The following is a 22,332-nucleotide window of genomic DNA, read 5'->3' as shown; positions in this document are numbered from 1 at the left end:
AACGTCATTATACTGACTGAACTGTTACATAACAAAGAGCATTGTCTCCTGGTAGGCATGCATTGCCCTCAGTTGATATACAACCTGCATGATGAACAGGTGTCTTTCCTTGTGAGCGCACAAACGATTGGGACTTCCTGTGTTTGGTCTCTATTTTTTTTTAACAGAGAAAAGACTGAATAGGGGCATGGAGGGAGAATGGACCACATTCGGCTATATGTATAACATTGATTTAAACATAGAAAACGTTTAAAAAAAATTAAGCAAGTATATTGCAAAACTGCTTGCAATCACAATGCCTGTAGATTTCTTTAAAAAAAAAAACAGTGAAAGATACGTTTTAAAAGGTGTCAAGGAGAGAATTACAAGGTAAGTGACATGAGTGTAGATGAGGAGACACACACCTTCAGCTTTCTATTACTTATGCCTTCCTAGTATGACACTACTGGCATGATGCCCTTGGCCAACATGGCCGCTCTACGTTCTTTGCGTCGCACCGTCACGCATTCCCTTCAGCTCTCCTGTACGTGCCCATCTTTCGCTCCGTTGTTATGACGACACGGTCGTAAAGTCGCCATTTTGTGTTGTGTTGTAGCCGCTGTGCGCTCGTTCGTTGCGACAGAGGAGGAGAAGTCCAGGCGGGGATGAGCTCGGAGCTGGAGCCGGGGGTGGGAGAGACTGTGGCTGTTCCCAGCGGTCTGGTCATCCCCTGCCTGCCTGTGGTGCCCATCATCACCCACTTCAAGGAGGAAGGTGAGAGCCATGACACCCGGAGCTCCGGGATCTGCGGCCAACTCCCCTGCTGCTGCTGCTGCCCCGGAGTGTCACAACAAGAGCACGTGTGTGCGGGGAGGGGGCGGCCGGGGCAGATAGCGGCCTCTCACCTAGCCTCCTCCTGACTGCTGTATACTGTGTGTGTATATATACATGTAGTGCTGCTGTATACTGTGTGTGTATATATACATGTAGTGCTCCTGTATACTGTGTGTATATATACATGTAGTGCTGCTGTATACTGTGTGTGTATATATGTAGTGCTGCTGTATACTGTGTGTGTATATATACATGTAGTGCTGCTGTATACTGTGTGTATATATACATGTAGTGTTCCTGTATACTGTGTGTATATATACATGTAGTGCTGCTGTATACTGTGTATATATACATGTAGTGCTGCTGTATACTGTGTGTATATACATGTAGTGCTGCTGTATACTGTGTGTGTGTATATATACATGTAGTGCTGCTGTATACTGTGTGTATATATACATGTAGTGCTGCTGTATAGTGTGTGTATATATACATGTAGTGCTCCTGTATACTGTGTGTATATATACATGTAGTGCTGCTGTATACTGTGTGTATATAGATGTAGTGCTCCTGTATACTGTGTGTGTATATATAGATGTAGTACTGCTGTATACTGTGTGTGTATATATACATGTAGTACTGCTGTATACTGTGTGTATATATACATGTAGTGCTGCTGTATACTGTGTGTATATATACATGTAGTGCTCCTGTATACTGTGTGTATATATACATGTAGTGCTGCTGTATACTGTGTGTATATAGATGTAGTACTGCTGTATACTGTGTGTGTATATATAGATGTAGTACTGCTGTATACTGTGTGTGTATATATACATGTAGTACTGCTGTATACTGTGTGTGTATATATACATGTAGTGCTGCTGTATACTGTGTGTGTATATATACATGTAGTGCTGCTGTATACTGTGTGTGTATATATACATGTAGTGCTGCTGTATACTGTGTGTATACATGTAGTGCTGCTGTATACTGTGTGTATATATACATGTAGTGCTCCTGTATACTTTGTGTATATATACATGTAGTGCTCCTGTATACTTTGTGTATATATACATGTAGTGCTCCTGTATACTGTGTGTATATATACATGTAGTGCTGCTGTATACTGTGTGTATATATACATGTAGTGCTGCTGTATACTGTGTGTATATATACATGTAGTGCTGCTGTATACTGTGTGTATATATACATGTAGTGCTGCTGTATACTGTGTGTATATATACATGTAGTGCTGCTGTATACTGTGTGTATATATACATGTAGTGCTGCTGTATACTGTGTGTATATATACATGTAGTGCTGCTGTATACTGTGTGTATATATACATGTAGTGCTGCTGTATACTGTGTGTATATATACATGTAGTGCTGCTGTATACTGTGTGTATATATACATGTAGTGCTGCTGTATACTGTGTGTATATATACATGTAGTGCTGCTGTATACTGTGTGTATATATACATGTAGTGCTGCTGTATACTGTGTGTATATATACATGTAGTGCTGCTGTATACTGTGTGTATATATACATGTAGTGCTGCTGTATACTGTGTGTATATATACATGTAGTGCTGCTGTATACTGTGTGTATATATACATGTAGTGCTGCTGTATACTGTGTGTATATATACATGTAGTGCTGCTGTATACTGTGTGTATATATACATGTAGTGTTCCCTGTATACTGTGTGTGTATATACATGTAGTGCTGCTGTATACTGTGTGTGTATATATACATGTAGTGCTGCTGTATACTGTGTGTGTATATACATGTAGTGCTGCTGTATACTGTGTGTGTATATATACATGTAGTGCTGCTGTATACTGTGTGTGTGTGTGTATATATACATGTAGTGCTGCTGTATACTGTGTGTGTGTGTGTGTGTATATATACATGTAGTGCTGCTGTATACTCTGTCCGCCCTTGTGTTTCCCATCCTCTCCATTACTGTACAGTAACTTATAATATCACAGATTCTGCTGTTTCTCATTGTTTAATTTGTCTGACCTGTTATTTAGAATATAAAATCATTATATTTTGGGTGTGGAACCAATTCTCTGCATATCAGTGATTTCTTATGGGAAAATTTGCTTTGGTATAAGAGTGGATTTGGATTACAAGCGCGGACCCGGAACAAATTATGCTCATAATCCAAGGCGTGTGTGTGTATATATATTTGTGTGTGTAGTGCTGCTGTATACTGTGTGATACTCTTCCATGTTCTGCTATACTGTGCGTGTATATACTGCTCTTCTATGTACGGATGTGTGTGATGTATTCTAAATTTTTCTTTCTCTCTTTACTATGGGGGCAGCCATATTGCCTGAGCTATTTTCCCAGCATTTAGGGAGATGCTTTCCAGCCTTGTGGTCATCTGCAGACCCTCATCTTTGTACGGGTGGGATTGGATTGTCAGCTGTGTGACCTCTGCTGTGTGATTCTTCAGGGAGGGGAGGCAGAGCTGCCGTTGTCTCCTCTATATACTGGTGTCACCTTTCGCTGCAGTGCTGTACAGATCACTTTACAGCAGCCCCCGACTTATCACAGACACAGAGGGAGACTCAGCTTAGGTGTAGCCCCAGCGGCGAGAAGGAAAACTGCAAGATTTCTGGATTATTTTATAATATGAATAGAAAAATGGAAAATTAGAAAAAACATAATAGGCTTAACATAAAACCAATAGTTCCTTCTCTTTAAGGATGCGTTCACACGTACAGGATCTGCAGCAGATTTGATCCTGTGTTCAGTTTTTGTATTTTCAAACGTATAAGACGACTCTTATATCATCTTAGAAGTCGGGGGTTGTCTTAGACGCCGGGTATGTTCGCCCTATACAGTTGGGGAGCTAAAAAATCCTCACCGTATGGGGCGACCACTATAAAAAAACCAAACCATTAACTGACCTGTGACCCGTTCCCGGCAGCCGCGCGTATGCAGTTCCGTTCCCGGAGCAGGCAGTGTGCATCACAGGAGATTCTCCTCTGGTGCAGGCTGCCTGCGCCAGGAACGGGACTGGAGACGCGCGGCTACCGGGAACAGGTGACAGGTGAGTTGTTGTTGTTGTTTGTTTTTTTCTTTAGCTGCAGTTAACCCCTGCCTGACCACAGCAGGGCTCCAGCTAGTAAACCCTGCTGCGGTCAGGCAGGGGTTAAAGTTTTCCAGCGTATAAGGCGAACGCCTGAGAATCTTCTTAAGGTTACAAACACACTTGGCGGGTCTGCAGCGAGTCTCCATGCTGCGTTTTTGCAGCGAGACTCGCTGCAGATCCCGGCCCTATACTTTTAATAGCAGACAAACACGCAGCAGGGATGTACATCCCTGCTGCGAGTTTGTCTGCAGCCCACCCCATTAACCCCCCGGCCGCGGGAGCTGATACTTCACCTGATCCCGGCTCCGGCGGTTCCCGATGTCTTCAGCAAGCCGGAGCGGGGACCAGGTGAAGTATATGCTCCAGCCAGCCGCCTGCAGCCCCGGCCGCCCGATCGCCCCCCCTGCAGCCCCGGCCGCCCGTCCCATAGATGAGACCCCCTAGTGATCATTAAGTATTATCATTAGCTGTATACAATGTTTGTGTGAAGAGTAATAAAATGCCCTGGCATATAGCCCCCTGATCTGCTGTATATACAGTGTAACCTGTAGACTATTCCTCCCCATCAGGCTGTATCCTTCCTATATCTCTCCTGTATATAAGCCGCGTGTGTCTGGCTTCTCTATGGAGCGCACACAATAGGCTGACTCTTCCTGCTTTGCCTATCTGTGTTTGCAGACTGAGTGTTATCAGCAGGGTCATCCCATTATCCCCTGCTTATTGTCACTGGTATTATCCTGCCTATCTAGGCCCCTGCAGCACAATAGAGCTGTCATGCCATCAGCACAGCCCCTGCCTGATGGAGCGACTGGTGATAAGATTCAGACTGGGGTGAGGAGGGTGCAGGACACAGGATGGGGCCACCTATTCAAAGGGGACATGTGGAAGGGGGGCGCTGCTGCAGCTCCTAAGAATCACTTTCCTGTATACCTCTTGATTCAGCACTGTATGACATGGTATTAAATTCAGAGGTGTCTGTAAAGGACTTTGCCATTGCTTTCAGGACAGGACTCTTAAAGTGTCACTATTGTTTAAATTTTTTTTTGCAGAAATCCATAGTCCAGGCGATTTTAAGAAACTTTTGTAATTGGGTTATTAACCGAAAAAATGCATTATTATCATGAAAAAGCAGTTTTCCCCCTGTCTTCATGGTTTTCTATGGAGAGGGGAAGGGTGAAGGGAGATGAGGCACCAAAACAGGACATCAAAGAGTTAATTTATAGCAACATCACGTGCTATCTCCTCTTAAGTCAGCACTGACCTCTCTGACCTCTGAATACCGGCTTTCACACAGCTCCCACTGTGTAATTCTTTGTTTTCTGCTGACGACTATTCTCCCTCTTTCCCCTCCCCTCTCCATAGGTTACACAGGGCTTGACTGATGTAAAATAGTCGAGATTTCCTGATAATGAGCAGTGGATGAGAGAGAGGAGGGGGAGTGAGGACCTGGGGAAAGTCTTTTTGAATGCAGATAATGACATATTTGCCTAATAAACCCAATTGCAAAGTTTCTTAAAATCGCCTGGACTATTGATTTCTGAAAAAAAACCAACACAACAAAAAACGACAATGACACTTTAAGGCCCTATCACACAAAGCAAATATCAGCCATATTTGGCCGATTATCGACCAGTACGGCTGATAATCGCTTCATCAAATAGAAGGCAACAATCATATACATGCACACCTGGTTCACTCAGCAAGTACACATGTTCAGTGGTCAGAGGGAAATAAGCCGCTGCCAGACACCTCTACACCCTATATTCTCATCTGGCAGTGTCTTCTCTCTCTTTTCAGAACAAAAGGATCAGATATGGAAATTAAGCATGCCTGATCCTTCGCACCCCACATCAGTAGGGGAAGAATCAGTACACATATGATAGTTGGCTCATCTGTTGGTAGGTATATACCAGTGAGCCATGTATACCAAGTATCCCTAAGAGTACAGCAATAGTGGACGTCAGTACTACTGCCTAACCTGGTGCCGCACCCCTCCCCCGCACAGCAGAGTAAACACTGCCAGCTCTGCTATTGTCAGCGGTGTAATCCTGTCTTTACCGTACAATAGTGTTGTCAGTCAGTGTGACCGCCTCTAGTGATAATAGGATCATCCGCCAGCCTGAGAGACAGTGTGGACGTTTCAGAGTTGATGATAACGGAGAAGATGGGGAAAAAGTTTTTCATTAAAGCGAACCCGTAACCATGAAGATGCTACCTAAGCAGGAGGAGCTGAGCGGAGTGATATATATCTATATGGGAAAAGATTCTGTATAACTTGTAATTTATTGATTGAAATCTCTGATGTTTCCAGGCTAAAGAGTCCAGACCATTGAGTGACACCGCCCACCGGACTCCTTAAAGGGGTAGTTCACTTTTTTTTTTTCCTGTTGCCAGAGATTTGTAATTTACTTCTATTAAAAAAATCTCCAGTCTTTCAGTACTTATCAGCTGCTGTATGTCCTGCAGGAAGTAGTGTATTCTTTCCAGTCTAAAGAGCAGGAGAGGTTTTCTATGGGAATTCACTACTGCTCTGGACAGTTCCTGACATGGACAGAGGTGGCAGCAGAGAGAGCTATGTCAGACTAGAAAGAATACACCACTTCCTGCAGAACATACAGCAGCTGGTAAATACTGGAAGACTGGCAATTTTAATAAAGTAAATAACAGATCTCTGGCCCTTGCTGTTGAACAGTTGATTTAAAGGAAAATAAAATGGTGAACAACCCCTTTAGTAAAGAATGAGCAGGGATTTGAATCCACATGTTATAAGTTATACTGAATCTTTTCCCACAAAGATATATATCAATCTGCTCAGCTCTTTAACATGATGGTGGTCTTGGTGACAGGTTCCCTTTAAAATGTAAGTTTTGTGCCTCCTCATTGAGATGCCTCTTGTAACTTTCTGGTTGCAGATGAAGATGTGCATAGATGTGGTCGCTGTCAGGCTGAATTCACGAGCTTGGAAGAGTTTGTCCAGCACAAGATACAAAAGGTTTGCCAGCAGGACCTGGATCAGACCTTCCAGTCATCCTTGTCTGTCCTCAGCAACCAAGAGGTAAACAGCCTTTCTACCTTAGCAGTGTCTTATCTCCTATATTTTCTATAACTTCTATGGATTACAGATTTCTGTATATTGTCATGGGGGCTGCCATCTTGCCTGAGCTGTTTGTAACAGCATTTAATGACATGCTTTATAACAATTCCCATGGACATAGACTACAATAGTCCGGTCCTGCCCCTTGAGATGAATGTGATACATTATTGAGGGTACTCTGTGACCTAACAAGAGGTCATTCCACAGGGAGCGGCCATTGTTTAAAGGTCCCCATACACCTTCAGTAACTGATATCATCTGTAGGTGGTTGTTTGGGGGGACCCCATACATGCTAGACTGATAGCAGAGTCTGTGGCGAGCGCTGGGTTTTGGCCGATGAAAGTCTAAAGTTTATGGGGACCTTTAGCTTTCGAGTCCAATATGGGGCTGTGTTTGGACTGCTTGCAGTACCTTTTAAAATCTTCAGGCTGTGCCAGTCGAACCATTGCAGTACCATTTGTGTGGCTAATAACATCCATTGTTTACACTAGGGATTGGGAACCTTCGGCCCCCCAGCTGTTGCAAGACGACAATTCCTATCATACCTGGGTAGTCTCAGGTTAAGGCCCTATTACACAGATTATCTGCCAAATCAGCATGCTCATCAGCCAATCGCTGTCTTTCAGCATGTCAATAATGTCAAATAATCTATCGTCAACCGCATATCTCTCGTAATAGGAGATGCGTGGCCGATTAAAGGAAGGGGCTGCATGAACATCGCTAACGACGTTCATGCAGACCTGGCCGCATGATTATCAAGCCGTCTAGCAGACTCTAAAAGCGAGTGCAGATTATACACCCTGGATGTGTTTTCACAATGCTCCTGGGTCTTTGTGGTGAAAAATCACCCTTTATTCTCTAGCAGCGGAGTCAATGTGGCGGAGCCCAGAGCGTCTGTGCCCTCGACCTACGACGCCTCTGGGGTCTTCTCTGCCCCCCAGTTTATCTAAAGAATGGTAACTGTGGTTTAAGGGTACTATTACACAGAATGATAATTGGCCGAATCGGCCATATCAGGCTGCTTATTGCTCCGTGTAATAAACACAACGATCAGCCGATGACAACGATCATCAGCCGATCGTTGATATAGGTTTGGACCTATAATTGTTGGGCGCCGACTGCGCATCGCTACATGTACTAGCAGTGTGCAGCCGGCGCCTGACGATATGCAAAGTGCATACATTACCTGTCAATGCTGCAGGGCTCCCCCTGCGGTCTGCTTCTCCCCGGGTCACGCACGCTACAGCTTCAGAGCGGCCTGTCTTAGCTGACAGGCCGCTCAGCCAATCACTGGCCGGGACCGTTGCGGCCAGTGATTGGCTGAGTGGTCTGTCAGCTAAGACAGGCCGCTCTGAAGCTGGAGCGCACAGGACCCGGGGAGAAGCAGAGCGCAAGAGGAGCCCTGCAGCATGGATAGGTAAAGTATAGAGTTTAAGCAAGGGCTGTAAGGACATTGGTTATGATGTCCATGCAGCCCTTGTTAAACGTTTATCGGGCCATATAATATGCTCAGTTAGCGATTGCCAATCTAGCAGATCACTTACATTTGTGATCAGGCCGTGTAGTACAGCCCTTAGTATTATGATGTGTTTGGTCATTGTGTCTTAGTACCACTATACGTTAGCTTGTTTTCTTAGCTATAAGACTGCTGTCAGTTTTAGATTCTTGGATTATGTTGCTGTGAGCTTCATGTTTTGCCGTATGTGGTTTTAAATCTCATGAGTGTCTGTAACAGCAGGTGGTGCCGTGTATAGAAGATGACAATGGGGACATCTCTCATGTTATTGTGGAGACTACCTCCTTACAAGAAGATATCGGCACCGCTCCGGATCTAGGTACTGTGCCGTACAACCTACTGTAAGAGTTATTTTCCACACCACAAATGTCGCTTTGTTGTGGGAAAACTAGTGTGTTGTGCAAAATATTGCTGTCGGCCTTTTAAACTAACACCTTTTATTCCCCCCCATCCCAGCAGTATCTGAAGAGGTGAAGATCGTCGCCAGTGAGGACAGCATGCTGGCCGGCCAAAGGAGTGACTATCGGGAATTGGAAATGGAGTGGCATGGAGCCCCCGAGGAGATGGAGCAGACTGATGAAGCACAGATGGTGAAGATGATCGTGGACGAGAAGGGGCGCTTTGTTTGTCAGACATGTGAGAAGACCTTTAAAAGTGTAAGTGTTTCTGTTCTGCGGATCACATGGTTGTGGTTTGTTGCTGAGCACCCCAGTTTTATTGGCTTCCTCTTTGTTCCTAGTGCACCATTCTGAAGGCTCACATGCTCACCCATAGCACCAAGAAAGACTTTGAGTGCAAGATTTGTTCAGACTCATTCAGGACAAAGGGCTCTCTAATACGTCACATCAGGAGGCACACTGGTAAGGAACACGGCTCAGTCAGTGGCATGTGTGCAGTATTGTCCAGGAGGCTATAGTGAACCTATGTACCCATTCAGGTCTCAAACAGTAGAGTCAGAATAGTTTTTTCTGGCATTAACACCAAACCATATCCCCGGTTTCCGGCCGCTTCCTGGTGTCTGCTCGGGCTTGAGACGTGACGTCTCAAGTCCGCTCAGCCAGTCAGTGACAGAGGCGGGATCCGTTTCAAGTCTGCGCAGGTCCCGCCTCTGTCACTGACTGGCTGAGTGGACTTGAGACGTCACGTCTCGAGCCCGCGTCAGACACCAGGAAGCGGCCGGGAACCAGGGACCAGAGCGCTGCAATACGGGACCCGCCGCTGGAACCTAGGAGGTGAGTGGACGTCTTTTCTCTCAGCCACCTCCTCCCCGGGCAGATCCCAAAATAGCCCCCACGCTGGAGTACCCCTTTAATTGTACAGTGAGATGTCAGGTATGCAAACACCAACGTTCGGTGGGCACTTACTCGGCTGTGCCTGCATCTTTCTGCTTTGCTCAACACTATGAGGTGAATGTGCAGTGTACGGATTTATGAGACGTTTTAGGGCCCTATTACATCGGTATATCGTTCTAATTTAAACGATAATCGTTCTGTGTAACTGCACATTGTCCATTGTTTTGCTGGAATCAGCAGGAATGAACGATAATAGTAACAATCCTAACTAACGACCATCATTCTGTATAATATGGGGAACTATTTCAAGTGAACGATAAACAATCTCGTTTGCAATCGTTTAACTTTAATCGTTAAAAATCGCTCTGTGTAATAGGACCCTTAGACTCTGACTAGAGCAGAAATGAATGGGCTAAGAGGTGAGCCGGTCACTTCTGCTTCTAGATTTTAGCAAGCGGTTGTCTCAGCACCTGGTACCTCAGTGTCGTGTCACTGTAACACAACTGAGATCTGTAACAAACATCCAGCAGATGCGATTTGTAAATCCACAATAAGTGAATGTAAAAATGAAATAGAGGGGCAGACTAGATGGATCAGGTGGGCTTCTTCTTCTTTGTTTGTATTTTCTAAGCATTCCTGTCAGCTTCTCCCCACCCCACAAGCCTTGACCTTTACCCAGACAAGGAAAAATCTATTTATCAATCAAGGCTGGCAGGACAGGTGACAGCCGCCAGGGGTCGCCCCAGTGACACTGATTCAGTCATATATGACACAGGAAGAGTAGCGTAGTGTCTTCAGCACCATTCTTGCTGTCAGACACCACAGCAGCAGTCTACTTTGGTGTCTGTTGTGTAATGAGTCTGTCATGATGTAACTTTTGTTCTTGTGACACGGAAGTGAACATAGCTTAACATGGTTGGCCATTCATAAAAAAAAAACAAAAAAAAAAAAACATGAAGCGAGATGTACCTGTTTCTCCGGGGTGTTTAGATGCTTGCTCCAAGGTGATTGGTTAATCGCTGAGCTGGCTTTAGTCTAAGGGGCCTATTCCACGGAGCGATAATTATCGCTCCGTGGAATAGAGACAACGATCAGCCGATGATCGTGTCATTGGCTGATCGTTTATTTAGGTACAAACCTAAAATCATCGGTCACCGACCGCGCATCACTGCATGGAATAGCTGTGTGTGGCCGGCGACAGCATACATTACCTACTATGCTGCAGGGCTTCTTCTCACTGGGTCCCGCGCGCAGCAGTAGCTTCGGAGCGGCCTGCCTGAGCTGACAGGCCGCTCAGCCAATCACTTGCGAGGGCCGCCACGGCCAGTGATTGGCTGAGCGGCCTGTGAGCTCAGACAGGCCGCTCCGAAGCTGCTGCTGCGCACAGGACCCGGTGAGAAGTGGAGGAAAAGCCCTGCAGCATAGTAGGTAATGTATGCTAAACAAGGGCTGCAAGGACATCAGTAACGATGTCCCTGCAGCCCTTGCTAAACGATTATCTGGCCGTGGAATAGGCCCAGTAAACGAGTGCGGATCTAGCAGATCGGCGCTCGTTTACATTATTGTTCAGGCCCCCATTGGCCCGTGGAATAGGACCTCTTAGGGTCCATTTACACAGAAAGATTATCTGACAGATTATCTGCCAAAGATTTAAAGCCAAATCCAGGAATGGATTTCAAAAGAGGAGAAATCTCAGGCTTTTATGACCTGATCTCTGTTTATAGTCTGTTTCTGGCTTTGGCTTCAAATCTTTGGCAAATAATCTGTCAGATAATCTTTCTGTGTAAATGGACCCTTATTGTTGGGATACCATCAGCAGTATATGGCTGCTTTTGTCCAAAACCACTCCACACCTGTCTGATATTGCAAAGCAGCCACATTTACTTCAGAAGAGCTGAGCTGCAATGTCAGACAGAGACAGGAGGGGCGCTGGTTTTGGATGTCTTTGTAGCCTTGTGCAGCAACACCTGTAATATCCCATCTGCAGCCTAAAGGCCCTATTACACGAAACGGTTATCGGCCGTTATGGCAGATAATCATCTCGTGTAATGGAAGACAACGATCAGCCGACATGACGCATGGGCAATGTTGGATTTCACCTGTGCAATCCTTTTGTTCTTGTAGAGCAGACGTGTCAAACTCAGGCCCTCCAGCTGTTACAAAACTACAATTCCAATCATGCCTGGAGAGCCAAAGCTTTAGCTCTCCCAGGCATGATGGGAATTGTAGTTCTGAAACAGCTGGAGGGCCTGAGTTTGACACTCCTGTTGTAGAGAGAAGGCACCAGAATACACAAATGCTTGGCTGAGCCCAATGTTTATCTCTATGGAGGGATTAGGAGATACAGATGACTGACTGCTACCTTGTGTGTTTTTTTGGGTGTATATAAATTTTATCATTAATATTTGATCTCCTGTTTTCTCTCCAGACGAGCGCCCATACAGCTGTTCAAAATGTGGAAAGAGTTTTCGGGAGTCGGGTGCACTATCAAGGCATATGAGGTCTCTCACTCCGTGCACAGAAAAGCTCAGCCACGTCCTGGGGAGCAGCATCGTGCTCAAACGTGATGCAAACTCATCAGGTCTGTTCACTGCAAAGACTACAACTATAAGCTTGTATATTAGATAGCGACCCCCAATAGGTTGCAGCGTCTGATGGCGAAAGCTTCTGTTCTTGTGTGTGCTTGGCATTTCTTCTGTTCCAATAAGAATTGAGTATTCTTATTTCAGTTTTAGTGTCTACAGACGTCACATCGCATTTGGGAACAGATGATATCGATGGTAGTCCGGTAATCCAGCTAGTAACAGATGACAAGGGCAACCTGCTACACGAGATTCATGTCCAGGTGCGAGCTGTGGCTTTCGAAACGGGGGTGAGTAGAGATTTTCCTGTAAAACAGAGCTGTCAGATTTGTGGCCCTCCAGCTGTTGCAAAACTACAATCTCCATCGTGCCTGGACAGCCAAAGCTTTAGCTGTCCAGGCCTGATGGGAGGCGTAGTTTTGCAACAGCTGAAGGGCCAGTTTCACACCTGTGCTGTAAAGTGTCAAATCAAGTCTCCTGACCTCAAGATGCTTCCGTAGTTCTACAGACGCAGCCATGTGGTAGTAGGTTTGACTGACGTTTAGGGAAGGCGGAGACAGAAATGAAGTCGTCAGACGTTCTGTCATTGTATAGAGGGATACATTGCATTAATTTAGATAGTGGCACAGTCTGAATGTTTATTCTCCATTGATATCTGGTTTTCTTTTTCAATAGATAGATGGTATAGCGAATAAGGACACGGGACATTTCAGGTGTTCTCAGTGTGGAGAAATTTGCAAGAGTAGCAACTCCTTGAAGGTCCATCTGAAAGGACATGAAGGTAAAGTACAGTGCACCAGTGGTTGTTATAACTAATCTGCTGCTAGGACCTATAAAATATGGACTTCAGTATGATACCCTAAAAGAGTGGGGACAAGAATGGTCACCCCAAAGTATCCAAAAGGTTGATGAAAAGGTGGTATATTCCATGGTCCTTATCAACCATTAGATGATAATTTTCAAGATTGCTGACTTTGGAGGGATGAATGTGTACACCATGGTCCCCATATTTGGCACTTTAGAGGGGTATTCAGTAAATGAGGCTGCACTCATTATGGCCTAATTACTATAACAGGATCACAGTGATGGTCTTAGGGTCCTATTAGACAAAGTAATTTTTTGTTTTCTCCAATTAACGATTAATTATTGCAAACAAGCGCTCTTGCGAACAACTTGGAATCGCTCACCATAATACACAGAAAGATAGTCTTTGGTTACCATATACTCTAGTAGACAAACGATTGTGATGACGAACAAACTGTGCACATACACTGAAAGTTGCGAATGTTAAGTGATGATTTTATGGTGTGCTTAAAAGATGCGATCAACGATCAAATTTTTGCTAGTCGCTTGATCATTGCCTGCATACACATGGAAAGATTATTGCTTAAATTCTTAAAGGGGTTGTACACCAAAAATGTTTTTCTTTCAAATAAACTGCAGCCATAAAGTGCCAGAGATTTGTAATTTACTTCTATTAAAAAATCTCAAGCCTTCCAGTACTTATCAGCTTCTGTAGCAGGAAAATGTTTTCTATGTGGATTTGCTGCTGCTCTGGACAGTTCCTGACATGGACAGAGGAGGCAACAGAGAGCACTGTGTCAGACAGGAAAGAAAATACCACTTCCTGTAGGACACACAGCAGCTGATAAGTACTGGGAGACTTAAGATTTTTTTAATAGAAGTGAATTACAAATCTCAGGCACTTTATGGGACCAGTTGATTTGAAAGAAAAAAAAATTGGTGAACAACCCCTTTAAGTTCTCTTTAACCCTTTAGCCACCAAATACGCCTTTTAAACATCCTTCAGTAGGACCCTTATGCCACAGTGCACTGTGTTTACCATGCTGTGTCCCATGTGTTTACCATGCATAAAACATACATGGGTATACTATGCCAGTTGCAGTGGTTACTGAGATGCCTGACACCTGAGCTCCAATCCTTAGTTGATGCAATGTGATGGGTTGGATTTTCCACAGACATAAGTGGTTTACGTAGGGAAGGGGTACTCTCCTGGCAGAGTCTTAATGAAGGCTGACTGGTTTGCTGTCTGTACCCAGACAGGCATAAAACACTGCGATACTGTACAAGAGTAAAGAAAGGTCATCAGGATTGTCTTTTGCAGGCTGCAAGCTATTCCGCTGTGATCAGTGTGGACGGGAATTTCTAAAGGCTCACATGCTCAAGAAGCATCAGGAATCCCATGGCAATATCCGGAAATACAAATGTGGAGAATGTGGGAAGATGTACAAAACGATAGCACACGTCAAGGGCCACATGAGAGTGCACTCTGATGACCGGCCTTATCCCTGTCCAAAATGTGGAAAAAGATACAAAACTAAGGTGGATATGGTGTAAATTCCTGTGTTTCCTGACTGGAGATTTTCTGTACATTATTTTGGAGTAAGCAATGCTACCTTAGCTGCTTCTACCCAAGTCTACCTAAACTAAAACCTACTGCAATCTTTTTCTTGTTACAGAACGCTCAGCAAGTTCACTTACGCACCCACCTGGAAGACAAGCCTTACGTGTGTCAGTACTGCCCTCATAGCTTTAGAGAGAAGGGCTCTTTGGTGCGACATATCAGACATCACACGGGTGAGAAACCATTTAAATGTCCCAGATGTGGCCGAGGATTTGCAGAGCATGGAACCTTAAATCGCCACATGAAAACCAAAGGTAAAGTTAATTCTCCTAGTTAAAGGGTTTATCCATTGCTACAAAAACATGGCCACTTTCTTTCAGAGACAACACGACTCTTGTCTCTAGCTCAGGTGCGGTTTGCAATTTAGTTACATTCACTTCAATGGAAATGAGCAACAAAACCCCGTCCAAGCAGGAGACAAGAGTGGGTCTGTCTCTGGAAGAAAGGGGCCATGTTTTTGTAGCGCTGGATAACCCCTTTAAGGATATAGCGCAACATCATTATTACATGTACAGATAATACATACAGGATGCACTGAGGGACTCCCCTTGTTAGTGGACAGTAGGCCATTGATAGCGTTCATGGTATTGTATAGACTAAGCACATCAATGTCTGCCGTAAAGCTTCTGTCAGACACTGGATTACATTTACTAATACTGCCTAATACAGTGAAAATATAACAGTGACAGTCTAAAAACACCAGATTTATGAGTGACTCAAGCTGTTGGTAATCTGGTGCATCTTTAGACTGTCTAGTCCAAGTTAGGTTTAACTATTGATTGGCTTAAGGAGCCTATACAATTTATATTAGTAGTGTAAGGTATATTGGGGTCTGACTGCAGCTTACATCCCATTCTCATAGGGAACATGGTAATGTCCTTATAGTGTTTAGGGAGTCTGAGGGCATGTGCTAGGATAAGCTCCACTTTAATAATGTGAAATTTCCTTTGTCTGCCATGCCTGTGCTTACTACAGACTACTGTATAGTGACCAGTATCTTGGGTAACAGCTTCCATGTCCTCATTAGGGGGCTGTGTGGTTCTTCAGCAACAAGAAGATCAGACAGCGACAGAAAACAGCAATAGCTCAGAAGCCATGAGCAGCACAACTGCCTCTGAGCAGCCGCACACCATGCTGGTCGAGTTCTCTTCAGTGGTCGCCGATACTCAGGAATATATTATTGAGGTAATGACTAGTGAGTACACGTCATCACAACCCCCAGGGTATTTACAAGCAGCAGGGGCAGGGTGGCAGCACATGTCGGTGGAGTCACCTTGTTATCACAGCAGTGTCTTTTAGTTTTGATGTATTGTGACTGTGTTTGTCTTTTTCTTTTCCTCCTTATACACAGACTTCTGAAGAAATAGAAACCAGTGAGGCTGCTGAACTGCTGCAAAGTACAGGAGCCCAGGAGGTGAGTCAGTGTAACGCATGATATAGCTGTCAGGCAAACGCCTATTCACACAGTCATACCCTTCTTGCCTAATATCTGCCATCAGGAAGGGTTAGGACACACAGAAAGGCATTAGATGATCAGCCAGTACAGTGTTCCCCAACCTGGCACTCCAGCATGCCTTGACAGCTTAAGGACATGATGGGAGTTGTAGTTTTGCAACAGCTAGAGAGCCACAAGTTGGAGGCCACTGATCTGAGTCTAACCTAAATGCTGTACTACACAGCCCCAGCTGCTAAAAAAATAATTGCCGACTTTTATAGATTGGTGCTGGTTTACAGACTCTCTAACACTGGTCAACCTAGCAGCTTTCATGCATGGTATTTCAATAGACAGGCTGACCTTTTATAAAGGTTTAGTTAACCTTTTGTAAGGAGGAATATTGTAACCAGCACAGAGTGCACATGTATGAATGATATATAACACATTTGCTTACCAAGACTTCATGTCTATACAGGTTGACGGACATATTCTGAATGTAGTACAGCAGTTGGTAAGCAACGCCAACCCAGGACAGCAGATCATTGTACAAAATATGACACTGGATGACACTACTGAGCCCTGCATAGAGGAAGTCCCCACTACGGACACAATAACCATAGCTACCCCAGAATCTCTGACTGAGCAGGTCGCCCTGACTCTGGCCTCTGCCATCAGAGATGGAACAGTAATCACCAATGAAGTTTCTCCTGTGGAGGAAGTAATAGTACCAGAGGATGTGGCAATGGTGGAACAAGTTGGAGAGTTTGTCATAACATCACATGAAGGGGAGGTGGAGGTGCAGACGGTGATAGTGTAGCCCGTCCGCACCTCCTATGTGATGACTTCGGATTAAAACAGGAAGCCAAAATCGTACACTGGTCTGCTGTGATGAACAAGACATTTTCATACTTCGGCCTCTGCTGTTATGGCGCCATATCTCAGGTCTACTGGCATACACAAGTGTAAGTGCGGACTGACGAAGGAGCCCACAGATGAGCCTGACTATAGTATTAATCTGTCATGAGATGGAGGTGCTGGGAGGCTTGAGGCTTATACTGTGACCTGTAACTTCTATTACAATAATATCCAGGTGATCGCTAGTTCTGAGATGGTAAGCTCAAAGTAATGCTGGTGCCTTTGTGTCCTCAGTCACCTCCCAGTGTCAGACGTGCTGGTGTCTTCTAAAGTCTGTATTTCTGTGGGTTGCTGCGCCCTAAATCCTTCTCACATTGAGAAAGCTGCAGCTCTCCACTCACACATGGAAACTTAATGACTATGCCATGCATGGGTTGTTGTATGTTACTGCTCCTACACAGCATCCGGCGGAGGATTGTCCTTAGTAAGCCTTTCACCACTCCAGCTTTTAGCCTTTGGAGGCGCTAGGGGAGTCCGGTTACCATCATGTGCACTCTCGCTTCATAAATGGCCGTCAGGACTTGTGCCACTAAACAATAAGCTGCATCCAGTGTTCTCCAGCATTACTCCATCAGTCCATAAGAGTGCAATTCTTAGTTTTAGATGACTGATCGGCCTCCGCACCGACCGGAGGATTGTTTTAAAAAATTGACTAGTTTTAAAGTCCACCCATTGCCTGTGTTAAACTCAGTAATAACGTACATCTACAAGCTCATGAGAGAGTACTCTGGTTATGGCTCCGTGGTCCCGAGCAGAAGGCATTCCCCTTATAAGCTAAACATTCCTGGAAAAGGGCATTTTAAAGGGGTCTTTTACAAGGAATCGTCTCTTCGCCTGCAGTGAGAATGTGTATGCTGTGGTAAGAGCGGCCAATGCGGAATGAGTTTTCTTTTAGTATTGGCGGTATCTGCGTTTATGCCACCCGCTGTTAGTGATGGCCTAATGGGAGTCATGTCTGCTGAGTGTGCTTTGAGTATAACTGGAAACTTAGGTTTTATGTAAGGAACAACCATGGCAAAATTCATATGGTCATGCCTTAAAGGAATAATAGAGAATCCCCAGACCCAGTAAGTACAGATTTTTGTAAATTTTGTGAACATTTCAAAATCTGTGCATGCTGTCAGTGAATAGGAACATTGTTTAAAAAAAAAAAAAAAGTCAGAGGCTGACTATTTTGATTCATGTCTACTTGAGACAAGTGCATGGGCTTGTTACAGGGGTTATCCAGCGCTACAAAAACATGGCCACTTTCCCCCTCTCTTGTCTCCAATTTGGGTGGGGTTTGGAAACTCTGTTCCATTGAAGTAAATGGAGCTTAATTGCAAACTACACCAGAGCTGGAGACGAGTGGGGCAAAAATAGCCGTGTTTTTGTAGCACTGGATAACCCCTTTAAAGAGGTTAGCTGAGCTTTAAATAGTACCTGCCTTGGAGTACTCTGGACCTAGTGTGGTGTGCTAATGGATTACATGCAACACCGGTTCCAGCGTACTACCTGACAGGTACACTTTAATGGCTTATCAGGATAGATCATTAGTATTTGAGTGGCTGGGTCCTATTAGCAGCACCCCTGCCGATTAGCTGAGACCATCTTTACATGTGTTGTGTACATGAAGTCACCATACTATTGCATGGTAGTCCCCTTTAAGTGAATGTGGCAATGCTGCAGTACCTTGTACCACCACTATTTAGTAGTATGGTGATGTGCACATATAAGTAGTAAGAAGGCTCTGGTGTTCGCCCAAGCACTGCAGCCTCTTCATTTCGCCGATTGGCAGAGGTGCCACCAGGCTTGACACCTGACCAAACTAAATATTGATGGCCTAATATCTACATAAGCCATCAATACTTTAAAGAAGTACTCTAATCGCCTAAACCTTTGTTTGGCAATGTAAAAAGAAATTTTGCAAATTAATTGCATAAACAAAATTGCTTGCTTTTTAAGTTTGGCACCTTCATGTCCCTGTACTGTTGATAACTCATTGCCTAAGGGTCCTATTCCACGGGCTGAGGAGGGCCCGATCAACGATGTAAACGAGGGGCGAATCTGCTAGATCGCCGCTTGTTTACTGGGCCTATTCCACGGCCTGATGATTGTTGAGCGAGGGCTGCAGGGACATCGTTACCGATGTCTTTGCAGCATCATACATTACCTGTCCAGTCTTCTTCTCCGTGCTGTCTTCATCCCTGGGTCCCGCGCGCTCTATCTTCAGAATGGCTGGTCAGCTGACAGGCCACGCTCAGCCAATCACAGGCCGCGGCGGTCCCGGCCTGTGATTGGCTGAGCGCTCCGTCAGCTGACCGGTCGTTCTGAAGATAGCGCGGAGAAGACCTACAGGTAATGTATGATGCTGCTGCTTGTAATCGTCGGTCGCCCGCCGTGCACCGCTACTCAACCTTACCGATGCGCGGTGGGGGAACGATGATTTTAGGTCTGGCCCTAAATGAACGATCAGCCGATGACACGATCATCGGCTGATCGTTCTCTCTATTTCACCGAATGATAATCGGCCGAATCGGGCCAAATGGGCCCGATCCGGCCGGTTATCGTTACTGTGGAATAGGGCCCTAAGTTCTGAAACGCCAATCAGGTGGATGGGACCTCGGGGAGTGGCAAATATGGTTTTTACTTCCCTTCACAGTCTCCCACTGCGGTGTCACTCATCTCCAGGGCTTAAATTGTCCCTGAAGATGTGTGTAACCTCACTAAGAGACACTGCAAAGTGAAGCTGATTCACTGCCAGATGAGACAACCCCCTTCAAGTATATCCTGGTGTCAGTGCACAATGCAAACTATGTGGAATATAAAGGACAGATTCTCCTTTTTTCTATTCTTTTGAATCTATTCCTAGTTGTGGCTTAGAAACTGCATGTGTCTAGTAGTCACCCTGAGGTTAGGTTCACACAGAATGAAATTGGATTTAGCTGTGGCCTTGCATAAGTGAATTGTGTAGTAGATTACAGTATCGGGCAAGTAAATGTGATACTTTCTGGAGAATTCTCTGTAAGGACGCTGACCTGATGTGCAAATCCTGAACTCCTCACCATGTCAGTCTCACTGATTTTGCACCTTTTAGTGAAGCAGAGGGTAAAATCTGTGGTTAATCTACATGTAACACAGCCATTTTGTGGACCCTACCGTAAGCACTGGACAGCATGAGGAACAGTTTGCACATGAATAGAACGGTGCTGGCAAGGTGGTACCACAGCCCAGTTCCCACACATGGTATCTTTTTATAATCAAGCACTGGAGGCGGACCGGCCCATCCTCAGTGTGATGACACCCCTGCCCTTCTGTGACACAGCTCCATTGATTTTAATGGAGCTTCATCACAGAGGGGAAGGGGTTTTATCACACTGGGGATGGGCTGGCCCGGGCCAGTGCTTTGTAATAGACTGGCACCATGTGCGGGAACTGGGGCCCAGTTCCAAATTGCAACTTATTCACTTTAACAAAAATGTTCCTTTTCACTGACTGCAGAATTAAAACAAAGTTGTACAATTTCTCATTAAGTTTATATAAAACTGAAACCTTTTACGATTAGTAACTGATGGTCTGATGGATTACCAGATGCCTAATTCCAATGGGGGAAAATTCAGATTGCTTTAATGGAGTTACTCTTTAAGTACACAAGACCTGATGATTGTATGCAGCAACTGCCCATACACTTGTGATGGTGACTGGATGGTAATCCCTGTAGGCATCACTAGCTGATACACTAAGGGGAACATGAGCTGTTCCAGCAGTTACCAAACTACTCTTCCCGTCATGCCTGGACACCCAAAGCTTTGTCTGCTCAGGCATGATGGGTACTGTAGTTTTCTATCAACTGGTTTAAGGGAAAGAGACAGAAAAAAGAAACAGAGAATTCTTTTAGCTATTTATTCCAAAGATTAATTTTTTTTTTTCTTCTCCTTAGAATGTTAGGGAATAATAAGTTATAGAATTTGTGGCGGCCATATTCCAGTGATATCAATAAACCTCCATCGTCTACTCCGTTTAACCCTATTGGAAGTGACAGTGGATACAATACCCCACGGGACAGGGCCTTTGTCACCGTATATGACCAGAGTAGTAAAGGGCCGCTCCCTAGGTATCTAGCTGTATGGCAGGGATGGGGAACCTTTGCTCCTTCAGCTGTTGAAAAACTACTATTCCCATTATACCTGGATAGGCATGATAGGAATTGTAGTTTTGCAACAGCTGAAGGGCTGAGGGTTCCACATCCCTGCTGTCTGGTCTGTAGCATATGCAGGTTGGAGTTGCACATCTACATTGGACGATACATTTTCTTCTCTAACTTTTCATTCTGTTAAACGTGATGTTTCCCACAGGGTTTACATGCCTATGCAATGCTTCCTAACCTGTTTTTATACCTCCCTCCCCTCTACATGACCTTTGGGACCCAGCCCATAATGGCCAACTTCCACTTCATTCATGGAGGAAATGTGAAGAGCACACGTCACTACTGGCTCTGTATTAGTAGTGTTAATAAACATTCTTTTATAGAACATCTGTGACTTTTATCTACTGTTCTCCTGTGTAGTTTTATAACTTAACAATGTCCAAGGCATAATACAGATGCGTTCTGTGAAAGTGGTACTTGTAATGGATCAATAGCAATTGTTGGGTATCCGTCTCCCCCATCATCCGCTGATTCCCAGAAAATCCCATTATTGTGGCCGCTCATTCTGGCCCAGCAACCATTGTTTCAATTATACAAACTGTGTCCTATAAGTGTTTGGGGGTCAGTAGACCCACAGTCTGGCTAGGATATAGAATGTAAGATAAAAAGTGGTCCTCTAAATGAGGCCCAAGCCTGGTCTACATGGTGTGAACAAATGTCGGAAGGTGACCACTGACATAAAAGTTGTTAAAGCGATACTGTAATCCCTTAAAGAGGATGCACCGGCTGGTACCGCTGGATCGAACGGTGCCGAGCTCGGTAACCGGGCGACGGTCCGAAAAACGGACCACGGCATCTGCTTCCCCGTGCCGGCGCCGATCGATCCATGGGTTCAGGTTAAAGAGGATGTACCAGGTGGTACATCCTCTTTAAGGGTGCTTTTACACTGAGATTTATCTGACAGATTTTTGAAGCCAAAGCCAGGAATGGATTTGAAGAGAAGAGAAATCGCCATCTTTCCTTT

General features: G+C 44.8%; 1 protein-coding gene across 5 annotated transcripts; it reads left to right on the top strand.

The window, feature by feature from the left end:
- Positions 1–512: 512 nt before the first annotated feature.
- E4F1 (E4F transcription factor 1) lies at positions 513–21,697 on the top strand. Of its 5 annotated transcripts, none has more exons than XM_069984003.1 (13): positions 513–753; positions 6,836–6,978; positions 8,756–8,852; positions 8,990–9,189; positions 9,273–9,393; positions 12,254–12,406; positions 12,555–12,697; positions 13,083–13,188; positions 14,533–14,750; positions 14,888–15,086; positions 15,860–16,017; positions 16,184–16,246; positions 16,743–21,697. In XM_069984003.1, exons 1-13 carry the CDS (start codon positions 645–647, stop codon positions 17,082–17,084), a joined length of 2,052 nt encoding a protein of 683 aa, XP_069840104.1. In that variant the 5' UTR covers positions 513–644; the 3' UTR covers positions 17,085–21,697. The 5 variants fall into 5 exon arrangements, with proteins under 5 accessions (XP_069840104.1, XP_069840103.1, XP_069840106.1 ...); XM_069984002.1 differs by having other exon boundaries at positions 8,753–8,852; positions 8,993–9,189; XM_069984005.1 differs by having other exon boundaries at positions 8,753–8,852; positions 12,570–12,697.
- Positions 21,698–22,332: the final 635 nt, after the last annotated feature.

The sequence above is a fragment of the Dendropsophus ebraccatus genome, chromosome 9 (genome assembly GCF_027789765.1).
Source record: "Dendropsophus ebraccatus isolate aDenEbr1 chromosome 9, aDenEbr1.pat, whole genome shotgun sequence".
In the NCBI taxonomy this organism is placed as follows: Eukaryota; Metazoa; Chordata; class Amphibia; order Anura; family Hylidae; genus Dendropsophus; species Dendropsophus ebraccatus.
Note: the sequence above shows the minus strand (reverse complement) of the source record. Positions and strands in the feature narration are given on the sequence as shown.

Bases quoted from the DNA above. Each gene is read 5' to 3' on its own strand.
- E4F1 (XM_069984000.1), top strand. From the start codon at position 645: ATGAGCTCGGAGCTGGAGCCGGGGGTGGGAGAGACTGTGGCTGTTCCC. The intron at 12,698-13,082 runs GTGAGTAGAGAT...CTTTTTCAATAG, and splicing joins CTGTGGCTTTCGAAACGGGG to ATAGATGGTATAGCGAATAA. The intron at 15,087-15,859 runs GTAAAGTTAATT...TGTCCTCATTAG, and splicing joins TCGCCACATGAAAACCAAAG to GGGGCTGTGTGGTTCTTCAG.